Raw genomic sequence first — 15,872 nt, forward strand, 5'->3', positions numbered from 1 at the left:
ACTGCAGTGGAAGTTTGTGCTGTTAGTCATATTTCTTTCATTGTTTTTCCAGATTTTGCCAGTTTCTTTGGGAATTGTGGCATCCTCACTCTCATTTACTGTTGTTATTTTGGGGGGTCCTCATAGCATCCGAAACAGTCAGGACTTTTTGTGAAACTACAGTTTTCCCTTGTTGGGCCACTTTTTTATAACGCAACACACAACAGGTAATAGTCAAAATTTTATTTGGCAGATGATCTCTTTGTATCAGGATGTATCAGGAGCCAGATATGCTTTGTCGAACAGCGAACCTTAAATTAATAATTATAATTTCCAGGTTCCTAGGATCATTCAAGGTTCCAGCTGCCTAAATATTTGGTATGCCAACACTTGCGCTGTCATTAACCAGACCCGTTTTGCCCTCCATCCACTGTATGACACCAGAGTGTTTCCAATGTGACCTGAGTGAATAGGTGCTCATGTTGGAGTTCAGTAATTCCTCCATTCACAAAACTTCTGCTGTGGCGGTCAATTTCAACCTTGCAACACCTCCTATTTCCTTTCAAAATGGCGGTCTATGCTGCAATCGATTATTCTTGTATTTCAACTCAGCTGACAGGTTTTGTAAAGCTAGAGAGAGCCTTTGTCACATTTCCCATCTGTTACCTTCAAAACCATCCCGTCGATCATTCTCTTTCGCATCTCCATGGACAGGTCGAGTGTGTAGCATTCGTAGTAAGGAAGCCAATATTTCCCTCTTCACAGAAAGACAGTACCTCTGGAGGTATTCTTGGTTACGATGAGATGCCACAACTACTCCAACAGGCTTCTCTTGGAGGAAGTCTTGGATCACTCCTGGATTAATCTCAAAGAAGCCGTAACAGAGTTTAACTCTCAACCAGCTGCCATGTTCACACAGCGGGCTTGGGCCCTAGGTTTCAGCATCATCGCTAGGGAGTTGGAGGTAATGACACAATGTAACCAACCTTATATAAGAATATATATATATATATATATATATATATATATATATATATATATATATATATATATATATATATATATATATTAGAATTATATAAGAAGCCTCAAGAAGCCTCATTGATGTCCAACACAAACTATTTGGTACATAACAGACTGGACGAAGAGGGAGGAAGTTTAACTTAAGCTAAACAGTAGCTATTAAACAAACTTACCTTAAGCTACCATTGAAAGCTGACTGACCTTGAGGTGATCTGGAGAGGGCAGTGGTGTGCAGATCACTTTAGCTTCTATATGCTGCTGTGTCTTTAAACTGACCTTTATTTATGTAGATCACTATGCTGATGATAAGTTATGTTCAAACATTTATTTGTTTATTAATTTTTTTTCTGAGGTTATGATCACTCATGCTTTTGGTTTTTCATTCAATCAAAACGTGATCAGACAAATTTTAGTGAAAGAGTGATCAGAGGAATATGAAAGATGATGTCCCGTTCAAAGTAAACAGAGTGGACAGAGGGCCGTGCTCCAAATATAGCAGGCAAAAAACACACACACACAGAAACAGCAGGACAGGACAGGATCTGGCTGATGATGCATGAAGGCCGGACGGCAGCCAACTTCTCTCCAGCCTGGACGAGCTAATCCAAAGCTACTGCTCGCCTGCTGCTTCACTGAGCGCGCTCCATGGGATTCACGCTATCCAGCCTGCCGCCGCTAACACTCGGCCTCAGCTAGCCTCCAGTCCATCCATCTATCCATCCATCTATCCGGCGTGGGCTCACTCTCCTCCAGCATGCATCATGGCATGGTTTCAACAGGACCCCCGGGTATGGATGGAGAGCATGGAGATGTCATGTCACAAAAGTTTGTCTCACTGGAAATGACTTGAAGAGAAGGGGGGAAAACATTGTGAGGGAATGTTTTGAGGTGAAGTGAGATGTAAAACCATCTAACAAAACTCTTCAACCTAAAAGTGCTTGATTGTTTTCATCACCAAGAGAAACATTTGCTCTGCTATTGAAAGTACAAGTAAATTGAGGGTATTCGTTTTTAGGTGGAATCCAAACACTCTCTCTCCATCTTAAGATGTATGTGATGTGACAGATCATCAAAACCTCCTGGTCATTGGAATGGGTCCAATTTACTTCTGGTTCTGACCATTTGCTGCCGGACAAGATGAAGCTATCTTGGAAGGGGCGGCATCAGCACCTGGGTTTGTAAAGCATATTTCAAAAGCGAGCTGCTTCACAAGTTGCACCGGCCTTGTAAGCACTTGTTGGCCGGGCTTTTAAGAGGAGGCATGCACCACTGTAGTTCCACTGACCTCCAGAACAGTGCACCTCTGTTTGGCCAGACTCTTGGTTCCTTTGAGCTGGAAGAGACATCCAAGTCGCTGTCAAGCCATATGAGCCTGTTCGAATGGCTTCTTCAATATTGAACTGGATGTTTTGGACTTGTTCCATTGAATCTTGCTCCATTCAATCAGCACCATAGCTCACATTGACAGTTTGGATTTGCTGGAGGCAGCTTGTCATCAGCACTGTGTCGAGGACAGCAAACTATAAAGTTTCAATATTGGGTTGGTTCTGAGGTAGTACTTACAGATCGAGCTGTCATGGAAGCGAACGACACCAGATTGTATCATGGCGATGTCTGGTCAGAGTCCAGGGGTGTAATGGGCCAGCAGATGAGACATTAGTCCATCTCAAAAATGATGTGTCCATATTCAAATGTTTGTTTGTGATATAGGACCGACTGCCAAGAACCCTGAAGGCCGCAGTTACCTCACTCTCTGCCGCTAATGGGCCCGGGTCAGAGCATAATCAGATCCATGGACACCGTTTACCACTTGATGAGATGTGTGCGTGTGGATGGGGCAGCTGTGCGGCTGACGTGCGAGGAAGGGTGAGAGGTCGTGGACAAGTAGCGTGGGGAGGGGAGGGAGGTGAGGAGGCCGGCCGTCCTCGCGGGCTGTGAACGCACCGTCGAGCCGCTTCCTCATTTCATGTGGAAAACCCAACTAATTACGTGGAAATATGATAATGTATTACGCTGCGGGAGGCGCCCGTGCAGCCATTACCCAAAGTCCTTCACCCCCCCCGCCAACGTACCCCATCTCCGTTCTCTTCTCCTGGTATTTCTCCCAGGGAGTCTCGCCCTTTCACGAATGGAGAAACATTAGCGTCCAGTCCGGCTTGTTTTGCATCAAAGCAACACATCATTTGCATAATCTGAGAACGAGCTCCTCCCTCCTCATCCCTGCTGGGGAAGGTCAGACCCCCTCAAACCTACCCAATCTACCTCAGGAATAATTGCCAACTCCGCATCCCTCCCTCCTCGCTGTTTCACCTGATCCCGCAGGTCATGCTGACGGCCAGTGTGAGTGTTTGATCCGCCTCTGACCCGCCCAACCCGCCTGACATTCCCCCTGCTCTCCTTCTCCCGGGGGAGGGTGTCAGTCAATCAGTGGGTCTGACGTATTAAAGCTGACAGGTTTCCAGTGTGACTCTGAGCCTCCACTGGTATGACTGTTAAACGGGACTAATGGGGCTGAGAGATGACATTTAGAGACTGTCGAAGTTCCTCAACCAGGGCCAAACCTCATTGTCCTAAGTTCAGGGCACAACTTCTGTATTGAAGTGCAAGTCAGCACATCATTGCATCATCTGATCAAGATATGAGTCCATGTTTCCCATCTGTTGTGTCAAAAGATTATATGGAGCCACCTGATACATATGATCCATATATCATGTGTAAGAACTGCTCTTGTCCATGAGGATCAATTACGGTCTTGGTACATGCCAACTACCCGATGTATCCAGTGAGGACCGTTCTGGTTGAAAGCATCTTTTAGGTCATGTTTCCTCTGCTGTGGGTAGTGTGAGGACGGTCTCAGGCACAAGTATTTGAGATATCTCTGCAGAGCTCACTCATCCAGGGGAGACCCAAAGTGGAACCAATGCTCTTTGAAGAGCAGGCTCAAGTGTCTTGTCAGGATGTCTCCATAATGGTTTGCATGATATACAACTGTGAGGAGGACATGCTGGTGAGATGATTTCTCTGAGGTATAAAACTGGGCATCTTTACTCAGGAGGAAATAGGAGTTCATTGAAAGATGAACCGACAACATATGAGCGTGAGAGTGAAACTGAACAATCAGGAGATCAAGATTCAGTCGAGTGGGCATCGCTCTCCGTTGGTGTAAGATCCTTCTCCACAAGCTTCCTCGACTCCTCAGTGATGGTGTGGACTGTTTAAATAAAGACATCTTCAGTCTCTCCATCTCTCTGGGAGGGATAGTGCTACCCACGGATGTCGACGCCGGCGAGCTGAACGAGCGCCACGAGGCTGGCAGGAGATCTCCACTCTGATGCGGCTGCCAATGTGGTGGAGTCGTGTTCCAAAACTTCTCTACTGTTTCTTTATCTGAGGCAGCAAAGTGGTGCCACGCCAATCTTGGAGTGGTGGGCTGCTTACCTGTTAATTACCCAACTCCACAAAACTCCTTCAAAGTGCTTTGGAGCACTTCCCGGCCCATGGAGCTGTTAGATGTTGTTGGCCGCCAGCAGAGTGAAGGCCTCTCCCTGCAACACCACCTCTGCTGATTCCTCACCCAGGAAATCCACTGCTCCAAGTTTGTGGCCAGCAACTCGTCGTCTTCCTCCTCCTCCCTGCTGCCCATTTGGTGTGTTCCAGGGTTTAATCACGGGTCAGTGAGGAAGAGGAATTAATTTCAGGCTGTTGAGGAGTCACAGCGTCAGGCTGACAGGGGCCGGCGGGGGCCGAGGTGGGCAGCGGGCCAGGCGCTGTGGCGAACTCTGAAGTCACGACGCGAAAGGGTAGCAGTCAGAACTGATCAGGGCGCCGGACGGTCGACTGGAAGTCAGTCAGAGTTTCTGCCTCTGAATGAACCTCGATTGGATGTGACAGGACCAGAACTTTTCTCAGCTGACCGCTCGCCACAGAGGTCGCACACAAGTCCTTCATTTCTATTGCTTTATTTGGAATGTGGAGCCCACTTCGAAGATCATCTGCTCAGTCATCTGGCATGAGCACGAAGTAGAGCCACTGTTGTTCATCTGACACGGAAAAAATGCCACTATCGCAAAGAAAAAAAACAAGATCAAGATCAGAACCATGAGGGTTCCAGAGCGCCCTCTCCATCCCACTTGACATGGAAAGCAGGGTTACTGCCAGGATTTTTTGAAAACCTGGGGGAGCACTCCTCCTTCCTCCTGGTGACAGTTAAAACACTAGTTTTTAATCACGAGAAGTAGACCAGTCTGCAGCCATCCTCACAGTCTGTCAGACTTCAGCTATTATGAATTTTTTTTATTCAGTTGAAAACACGTTAAAAACCACCATGATCATATCCGCCATCATGATGTGCTATCCCTCTTATGTGCCACATTTCAATATATTTGATGTGGTGAGGATTTCATCTTTAGAAAGAGGACATTACTCTATAACAGGCAGAAACCCTGTAATGAAGAGTAGTTTTGAAAACTGGTCATATAATTTTCTTATCAAATAATTTGACATTCATTTGATTATTTTCAATTATTTTTACCTTGCGTTTTTTGTTCCACAACTTGTCTGTTATTTTTTATCAAGACATATTTTTCTTAGATTTCATATGAACTTTTTATTTAATTTCATTTCCATTTTTTTTGGTGCGTTTAACTCTAATCTTTATTATTTACTATACTTAAAAAAATAAAAAAAAACAGTGTCCCCCAGAAATAATTTGAAAATATTTGCATCACACACCCCACTTAAAGGGTGAAAAAGACAAAATTTCCAGCGAGATTTTCATTTTTTAATTTTTACTCTTGACAGTCGATCTGAAGCTGCTGCTGTCTCCATTACTCATGTCTCCTTGACCTCTGAGGCATGTGTAGAAGTCATCATCCGTGTGTGTGTGTCGATGTGCAAACTTGTATAGCTATACCCGCGGGGACCACTTCTTGGGAACACACCTCTGTATGGGGACCTTCTGCCTCAGTTTGAAGACTAAAACTTCAACATCATCTTCAACACAACTGGGTCATTATAATTGAATTTAGGTTTGGTTTAGGTGCTGGTTTAGGTTAGCCATTTGTTTTGGATGGTTAGGTTTAGAATGAGAAGCTGGGGAAAGCATGAAAGTCAATGAAATGTCCCCACAGAATTGTGTGTGTGTCAGGTCATCAGGTTGACTCAGCTTTACTCTTGGTCCTTCAAAATGTAATAACATCCTATGTTTGTGTTACGCAACAACTAATGGACACAACAGACAGTAAAAACACAGAAACAAATCTGGAGAAAAAGTCAGGAGCGTGAACTTCAGGCGGACTCAAGGCGGAGTTAAAATGTACAGATAGAATGTGACTTCTCTAATCACCTGGTAGAATCACTTATTCGACACTGTTGTCCCAAATTTCCACACAATCGGTGCTAGTTTGTTGTTGGCTCAGGTCGTCAGGAGCATGTTTCGACGGCCACTTCCAGCCCCTGAGGCTCCGAGGTAATTCTAGTTGAGTATGTTCAGGCCTTTGATGTGAAAACCAGGACAACAAAGACAGGAAAGAGTTTCACATTTATCTGCGTCACACAGAAATAGAGACAGAGTGGCTAAGAGAAGAGGGGGGGGCTGTAAAAATAAAAGTCCTGGAAACCTCACAGCATATTTCCTGCTGCTCTCTCTCACTCTCTCTCCTAACCTCTGTCTTTACACACATTCAGTTTTTGGCTTCACTGAAAGCTCAACCAGTCAGAGGAACTTGCTCTGCCTTTGTTCTTTCTGTCTCTCTCTCTCTGTTGTGGGATGCCAGAACTCTTGGCATGACAGGGGGCTGCGGAGGAAGGGGGGTGGTAGCAAACAGCCAGTGTGAAGTGTGTGATTGCATTCCTCTTCCTGTGTGCAGAAGGTGAGGAAGACAGTGGCAGAAGCAGGAGAACAACTCAAGGTAGGTGCCAAACAACTTCACACAAACTCTGAAAGCTCAAGCCTGCGACAGTTAAACAAACTTTGAAATGAAAGGGTTTCTACTTAACATCTCTGGCTTCGTCCCAATCGGAAACACACTGACAGAAGTGTGTCTTCTCAGGTTTCCAGGCCAGGAAGTGATTAGCACAAGCTTGTTGGGAAGTTTTTCCTGCTCCTGCGGGGCGGCAGCCGCTACCTGTTGTAACAAAGCAGACACTGACCAGCTCGACAAAAGCAAGCAAACATAGACGTGGAAACTTTAGAGAAGGAGCTTAGCCACGAAGAGATCCTGTCAAATACTGCAGTCTGATTGGTTATACGTATTAATGAGGTGACCATTAACCATCCTGCTGAGATCAACAGATCAAGCAGGACTTTTTCTGTCATATTTCTGTTCATCAAAGGCAGCAATGGCTAACAGCTTACTAGCTTACAAAGAGCTCCATGTCTGGACCACGAAACTGTATTTGCTTGGGCTCCAAAGACTCATGGAGGCACCTGCCAATCGGACCACCAAAGAATCAGGAGCGGTGTACTGGACCGGGAAATGGACCCCATCCTGTCCACCCTGCTCAGCATCAACCAATTGGCTTTGTCGAGCACAGTCTCTCGGACCTCATTGTTGTTTGTAGTCTTGGTTCCCGAAAGATGGAAGGAGCTCACCCCTCCTTTCCCACTCTCATAAACAAGTCATAACCATTTTGCCCAGGCAAGACTTGGGACCTAGGAGAAATAGGTCCGGGGCGGTAGATCCGCAGGCTTCTGTCAGTATGTTGGGTCCTATGAGTTCTGCAGTCACAGAATCTAGAAGGAACACACAGAATTGGATGGTTAAAATGCAGTCTGTTATTTGTCATAATGGATCATAATCCCTCCAAAACAACAGTGAAGCTGCTGCCATAAAACATGACTACTAACCCCCTAAACTAACCCCTCTGTCCTGAGCTGGGCCGGTGAAATGTTCTTTGACTAATTGTGCCAACATACAGGCGATGGGAAACATAATACGCCAGACTGCAGCAGGTCCTTCTTCGCATCATCAGATCCACTTTGAGCAGAACCTGTGGTCCTCCTTATGTTGCCTCTATCTGCATTGTTGGGTGATCGTAGTGAGATGCAATGTTACCTGTTTCAACCAAGAATAGCTCTGAAAATTGAAAATTGTTTCACTTTCAGTCCTACAGCAGCGTTCATGTTCCTGTCATTTGGCTATTTGAACTACCATTGAGGTCCAACTCCATCTTGTATTTTCCAGTTTTGTGATTGTCCAGTTTATCACGCGTTATCTCATGAGATTTCTGTCTTGGCAGACAAGCACCTGCATCAGTGGTTGCATGGAATGTTGATGAGTGTGGTGCAATGTTGAAATTATTGGGGCGCTGTCTGACAGCTAAAATATGGCTTGAGATTAAGAGAATCCTTATCTAGGTACCCTGGCCTGAAAAAGGAGCATCCCGAAAGATGAAAATTCCCAGTGTCAGCAGCTTGAAGGGCAAGATGAAGGCTATGAATTGTGTCCTCACATTGGTGTTGAACTCAGGATGAGAAGGCGATGATGCAGTGGATTTCTCTCTGGTCCACGTCCTCTGCACAAGTAACATAACGTTCAAGAAAACAGTTCAGCGCTGCAGCTCTGCATGAGTCAGCCTACAATAACAGCTGCTGAACCACTTAGCAGAAGTCCATCTTGGTTCGGAGCCCACCAACCCAGGACGTCCCAGTCAGATTACAGTCTGTGCTTCTTCAGAGCTAGCATTAAAATGACTCCATAATTACAAGACAATTGAACCAAATGACAACACAGACTACTTGAGAGAAGCCACCAGATGTGCTCCGGGGATGGGGTGGTCCGGGTCTTCTGATGACGTCACATTTGGCATTTCTTTTTTACTTTGTAACATTTTTACCATTTAATGCCATGAAACAAAGAACAGATGAATGAGCTTGATTGTTGTGGCCATGGAATTATTTCCGATCTGTTGTTGAAGCTCTCTGTTTGTGAGGGTTGTGAGTCACCTTTGACCCAGCTGCCTCTGCACTTGTGGAGTCATGCAGACCCCCGATCCCTGCACTCAACCTTGATTAGAAGCGTCACTGTTTGACTCCGTTTTAATCCTAATTTTTCAACTTTTTTAATCCTTAAATGTGGGGAAAACAAACGCCTTAAAATTGAATTAAATGGAACGTGAGTTATTTCTTCAAACCATTAAATTAAAAGTAATTATCATGAAGTTATGTGCTATACAATAATTAATTAAAAATATGGAATTATTTTGGAAAATAAACATTTGTATTTAAACCCTTACAGATTGATTATACTAATATTTTCAGTCTTTGATCCATAATCTTAACTGAAAATTATTTTAGAGCGAATGCTAAATTTTCTTTTAATAATTGGACTAAAATACACACACACACACACACACACGTTCATTGTCATAATACTTTCCCAAGCCTAACCATCCAAAACAATAGTTAACCTTAACCAAACTTAAACCCAATCATAATGACCCATTTATTTTGAAGATTTAATCTTTCAATTTCTGGGCACATGTAGGTGTGTTTCCAGGAATTGGCCTACCGAGAAGGACACTCGCACACAAGCACGCATGCACATACACTACTGGGAGAGGAATGATTTATTCACTTGAGATAAATGTTTTCTCCAACAAACTGTGTTGTCTTCTCAGACTAACAAGGGTCCAGCTCAGATGGATTTGTGACTAGGTTAGATGTCATGGATGTTGTCAGCTGCCTGGTGTTGCTGACGGTCGCGGCTGTCTGCCGCGGAAGTCTGGTGGTGGTCAATTCAGGAGTGGAGGTCATCAGGGGCCGCTCTGCGTTCATCACCGAGAAGGAGCTGAAGATCAGGGTGGATCCCACAGTGGACTGCAAGGTGGAGGTGGTGATGAACGAGCCGGTCACACAGAGGGTCGGCAGGCTGACGCCGCAGGTTGGGACCACCCTCGTACATCCAGAATCATCATCTCATATGAAATATTGGTCACGCTTTTCACTGGGCGGCAGGTGTTCGACTGCAGCTTTCTGGAGGCTGAAGTCAAATACGTCCACAATGGAAGTCCACTGCTCACCGAGGACACAGTGATGCTTCGAGTCTACAGGTGATTATAGATACCGCTCTGTCACATGATCTTATAACGCTCCATTTGCTCTACTAAGTGTAGAAGCCATTTATTTGTCAAGTGAATCTGAGAACATACGAGATATCTCAAGACATTCATGCAAATTTCTCTCATTCTTCTCGGTAGATTCACAGACTCGGACACGCTGGTGGAAACCGTGATTCTCCCGGTGAGGGTGCTGGACTCCACATCGAGCCTGGTGAAGTTCGGAAGCACACCGCTGGTGGTCCCTCAATTCTTTGGCTTATCAAACAGCATCAATAGCTCCGTGCTGACCATCCCTGCTGCGGTGGACCTGGTCTGCACTGTCCGGGTGATGACCACAGACGTCAACATGCCTGTGCTCGGGCAGCTGGTGACAGAAGGGGACGCCCAGACGACAGGTGAAGCTCTTTTTATCAACAAAATGGACTCATTATTAAAAGGAAGCAACTTCACACTGCCGCCTTTATTTGTCCTGCAGGCCGAGAGGCAGCAGCTCTGTGTCTTGGAAACAAACCTTGTCTTCATGACACCAAGGAGGTCCGCTTTCTCAAAACTAGCTGCCAGAACTTTCTAAGTTCCGGTCTGAAGTACCAGCACTTGAGTCCTCCATTACCAGAGACTGACTACATCCCCATCAGGGTGGAGCTGAGAGAGCAGGGCACCAGGCTTGTGGTGGAGGTCACGCTTTTTATTATTATGTTCTCCATATTTGCGACATTAAAAGTGATATTCGGGAAGGAATTGCCTCAATGTGAGTGTGCTGCCTCCTGCCCTTTGCAGGTGGGACGTAATATTAGTGGAAGATAATTCATAGAGGAAAGTTAAAAGTCAAACTCTTTCAGAAAAATAAGATCTAAATATACGCATTAATTTGTCTATTGAGCAAATACAGTTATTTTGTTTTATTCATTTAACATTTAAATATGGATTGTACTTGACAATTTATTCATTTTATCAGGGGAAATTATTTACATTTATATTAGATCCGAATTCAATTAAATAATTGTTTAAAACTATGTCCAACGAATTAAATAGGTCAAACATATTTGTGGCTTTTAGTTTGAAAGGCCTTAACGAGTCCACTATAACTTTGTACTATTTAGGAGCGTTTGCGCTGCACAAGCGTTTAAGTAGCTAATGAAAATGAACACTCATCCTGAAGCGACGACAGGTTTGTTTAATCACCGTTGTTTCCAACCACTTCATGTCCTGTGTTGTGCATGAATTTGTCTGAGTTTTTTTTAGATTAGATATCCTTTATTGGCCTCCCAATGTGAGCTATCTGACGCTAACCTGAAGTAGCAAACCTAACCGTTGTTTATTTAACGTTTGTTGTCTGTATCTGTTATTTTATTATCATTTCGACGTGTGCGCTTTATTAGAGGCTGACTCTTGGCAAGAAGAGTTGACTCCCCATTTTTGCATTAAGGACAAACAAACTTAAACAATAGTTCGTATTTATTAACATTAAAATATGACTTATTGATTTGCAAAGCAGACAGTGCTTAAAATGTACCTATAATGTGTAGTTTAGAGCACAATAATCAGTGACACTTGACTTTCTCAGAGGAAAAATCTAAGTGAACTGACATTTGATTCAGATCCAAGGCAGCAGGTGATGACGTGCAATCGGAAGAAAGTGTGTCGACATTTATTGGCAAAGAGAAGGTGCCATTGCACTTCTACGGGTCTCAGTTTGCGGAAGAGTGTGTGCTCTGCACGAATCCAAATTTGTTACTTTTTTAGCTGTTATTTCTGACACGTCTGATCCAATCTATAGTTTCTCTCCAAACACTGAAAACAACGCCTAAAATTGTGCATCAACATGACATTTTCCCTCACAGACGGAGGCGGTGTGGCTGCCTGTGCAGATCCAAGGTGCCATGCAGAACCAGCCACCAAAGGCTGCCTTCATGGCCTCCTTCATTCTGGAAGTGGACCAGTTTATTCTCACACCACTGACCACTGCGTCCCTTGATGCTGATGACCACGAAACCCCGCAAGAGAAGTTGGTGCTCAACATCACTGCACCGCCTAGTGAGGGGTACATCACCCACCTGGAGGACCACACCAAGCCCATTCAGTCCTTCACCTGGGCAGACCTGCATGACATGAAAGTGGCCTACCAACCGCCCAACAGCAGCCAATCACAGCGCAGGAACTATGAGGTAAAGTTGTGCTTTGTCATTGTGTAATGAGATTTTATTCATTCATTTAAAGAAAAAACAATCAGCCTTTGCTTTTCTAACAAAATAAAACAATTTAATTTATATTAGTTCTTGAAACAAAACATAAATTCCTTATAATGCAATAAAGTAGATAAACCCACAACTAATGAATTATTTGGTACAACCTGCAGTCAACAGACTTAAGTTGAAAAGTTCAAAACTACGCATGGTTTCATCTACATGTACACAAGCATGACGGCTACAGAAAAAAGATCTCTTTTTAAATCTTACGTGATCAAACGTTTTAAACAAAGTGTCAACATCGAAACAAATGGATGACGCATACCCCATCATGGTGGTGGACATGAACATGACGGTTTTTGGCATGTTTTCACAGAGAACACCTGAAAAAAATGTCATAATGAATCATATGAAGTCTGATACTTGCGGAACTCAAGTCGTGCATTCCGGCTGGGTGAGGACAGCTGTGCATTAGAGAGAGCTTTACTTCTCACATGATTCAAGGCTTGGATTTTTATTTTCACCAACTCAGTAAATGTCAAAACGTTCCCCTCTGTTTCATTGATTTTCTATGGCTTCTTGATAAGCTGCGTTCCGTTCTGTGTTTTTTTTTTTGTTTTTTTTGGGTGGGAGCGTAGAGTTTCAAAAAAGGAAAGCCCAGGAAATCCTGGTATGTAGCCTTGAATCACCGTTACGATGCTTGATACATCATAGACAACAGAGAAATGGAATGGAGGAAACGTGTGAGACATGGGTCGGAAAGTCAAAATCATTTGGACCAGTCAGTGAGCTGGGGATTCTGTGCCGTCATGACGTCTTCCCGCTGAAGTGGAAGATTGTGTTGCCAGATTTGTACAATGGCACCTCTGAGAATAGTGGAGAGAGAGAGAGTCTTTCACTTTTGTTTCAAGCGTGTCCACTTTGCCAAAATAAACTTTCAGAATAACAAGGTTGAATGTTGAAAGGCAAGAACAATGAACAGTTTATTAGATTCCAAAAGACTGCTTTGGAAATAAAAAAAAAAAATACTTTGCCCAAATGTTGTTGCGGTTAAAGGAAGCTTCTTCTGTAGTGTTATTTCATGTATCAACATTCGAAATTCTATCACGAGTAAATTCTGCATTTGAAGTTCTATTACCCTCCTGACCGCTTCTTTTTACCCTGCTGCTGTCAGGTGGAGTTCCAAGCTATCGATGGCTCATATCTGACCAGCCTACCTATTAATGTCCACATCTCCATCAGAGCGGCTGAAACCAACGCACCCAGGGTCTCCTGGAACATGGGTACTGCGTGTGAAAACAACAGTTATAGACCTGCAAACATCTTGTGTCATAGCTATGTCGTTCCTTCTCAGGCCTGGACCTGCTGGAGGGTCAGTCCCGACCAATCACTTGGGAGCAGCTGCAGATTGTGGACACAGACAACATCGATGCCGTTTTCCTGGTGACGGTGGACGGGCCCCTCCATGGACGTCTCAGTGTGAGAGGTGTGTGAACCGATGGGCATAGTGGTGATGAAGAAAAGGAGCCAATGATTTAGTACCTGAACCTTTTTGTAAGACCATTGGTGTTTTTGCAGGAATTTAGGGGCTGGCATCAGAATTTTGTGACCATGTCTGTCCCTGAACCCTGTGCTGGTATTCCGGTGGAATTCCCGGAGATCATCGTTTGTCTTTTTCTGCCATGTGTTGCTCATGGGTCAGGGACCGTGGTGTGGCTGGGGAAGCATATGTCTAGTGGCTCTGCATGTGTTTCCTAATCAGGTGTAAAATGGGTCTGCGGCCACTTTGCCGTGGGCTGCCGCTACGTCCACGTCTGTCCCTTCCAGGCCGTCGCGCGCAGAGACGCCCTCTTTGTCTCCAGATTGCAGCGACTTAAACCATTTCATGCCGCCGTGCACACGTGGCAGCTGCACTGTCCCCAAACAGGTTTTCATGCTACCAGCCCGGACGAGGCAGCAGGGAGAGTGGGAGGGGGGAGGTGGTATGAGTGCTGGCTGCCCCCCGGAGGGTTCAGGCTGGGATTTAACCTTTCATGGCTCCTTTATACTCACAGACTACAACACTCGCTGACTGTTGTCATGCTTTTATATCTGCTTCACTTCTCAGTTAGGCTGGGACCTTGACCTCTAAATGACCTTTGACAGAGATTAACCGCCTCATGAGGATTTCATGAACTCATGAACGAATCGTGAAAATCCTTATTTGTTGTTCATGGAAGGTACAAATACGTCCTTTTCACTACGTCTTACAAGGTCATCCTGCAAGATCCTGTTGTGTGATCATACATACATACAGGTCAAGTAACCACTGCCGAGCCCTGTTCAGGGTTGCGGTGAGTGCTGGAGCCTATCCCACCCAAGGCGATTTTATTATGCATGTATGTATGAACTTAAGTAAAATAAGCAAAAGACAAAAGAAATCTAATCTAATAATAAATCTGAACAGAATTATTCACAATTTATAGAAAATAATTTGAAAAATACTATTCCGGGTTTAGCTAAGCAAGTTTTGTAATTCAATTATGTACAAGTAATTACAATAGTATGTACAATAAAAATATATTCAATGCAAAAATAGTTTTACAATGAGACATGATTTTTGTAAAATAATAAATGCATTTTTATTAGAAAAAAGTACATTGAAAATACACATTTTGTTAAGTGATGTCAAATACATACAAAATATTTAGGCAAATTAACAATAAGAAAGCTTGGTAGGATATTATGAACTAACAGTTCTTTGTCAATAGACATATAAATAATTGATGCACACATTCAGTTTGACTCTGTATTCAAAAACAGGAAGTCACATACTGTATATGAGGATGAGTTACATAAGTTTAAAACGGAATCATATTCCTCCCTCTGTTTTCCCATCAAACGTTTACTTCTGTGATGAAAGTTGGACTGATGCTGAAACTTCTGTCCCACTGGGCAGTGTTCCACTCATCCCCCCCCCCTTTGGACCAGCTAGAAACCAGTGTCCTCTGATGGCACTGCGTCTCTGAAGAGGGTGCTGCTGACCCCTGGTGCCGCCACACGTGGGCCAGGACGCCGCAGCACGGGATGGTCTCCGCAGGCTCGGTCCAACGCCTTCAGCCAAATGGAAGAGTGCCTGTCCTGCTGCGTCCCCCTCTCCCTCTCTTTCACACACCTCCCGCTTCCGCTTTTTCTTTGTGGGCCTGCTGCCCAACGCCACCTTTGGGCCCAATTACCAAGTTGTTTCCATCACTTGGACCAGTAGTCGGGTTCCCCTCGGTAAAGTTGCTAATGAGGTTCGGGCTTGCGACCGATCGTCTCTCAATCTGTCTGCTGACCTTGCCCTTCTGTCTCTCTGGCATGCACGCCGAGGCAGGATGCCCCCATCCTGGCAACCGGGCGGCCACCGGGAAGGACGCCATGGTTTACCCCACCGGTGTTCACAGCACAAACCTCAGCCAAACGCCGCGCGCTGCCTTCAGGCGCTAAGAGAAACTTGTTATTTCCAAGTGACAATGGGTGTTTGAAAAAACAGCGTGCATGTGTTGGAGACGGTAATTGAATCAAAGTGTGAAGTTTTGGCATCAAACTGAGGCGTCCGCCGACAACAACACATGTCTGCCGGTGGGCTGCCAGTCATGTGAC

At 44.6% G+C, this 15,872-nt stretch overlaps 1 protein-coding gene across 4 annotated transcripts in view; it reads left to right on the forward strand.

The window, feature by feature from the left end:
* Positions 1 to 6,684: 6,684 nt before the first annotated feature.
* The window catches only part of frem1b (Fras1 related extracellular matrix 1b), a 30,556-nt gene continuing 21,368 nt past the window's right edge, over positions 6,685 to 15,872 (forward strand). For all 4 annotated transcript variants that reach the window (XR_008414895.1, XR_008414896.1, XM_053868964.1 and 1 more), the window contains exons 1-8: positions 6,685 to 6,911; positions 9,622 to 9,884; positions 9,959 to 10,053; positions 10,201 to 10,457; positions 10,538 to 10,737; positions 11,904 to 12,227; positions 13,423 to 13,531; positions 13,603 to 13,734. Coding sequence is in view for 2 of the 4 variants with exons in the window: in XM_053868964.1 (XP_053724939.1) it covers positions 9,669 to 9,884; positions 9,959 to 10,053; positions 10,201 to 10,457; positions 10,538 to 10,737; positions 11,904 to 12,227; positions 13,423 to 13,531; positions 13,603 to 13,734 (1,333 nt within the window). In the remaining 2 variants the exon portion in view is untranslated. The remainder of the gene's footprint in view (positions 6,912 to 9,621; positions 9,885 to 9,958; positions 10,054 to 10,200; positions 10,458 to 10,537; positions 10,738 to 11,903; positions 12,228 to 13,422; positions 13,532 to 13,602; positions 13,735 to 15,872) is intronic.

The sequence above is a fragment of the Synchiropus splendidus genome, chromosome 1 (genome assembly GCF_027744825.2).
Source record: "Synchiropus splendidus isolate RoL2022-P1 chromosome 1, RoL_Sspl_1.0, whole genome shotgun sequence".
NCBI classification, from domain to species: domain Eukaryota; kingdom Metazoa; phylum Chordata; class Actinopteri; order Syngnathiformes; family Callionymidae; genus Synchiropus; species Synchiropus splendidus.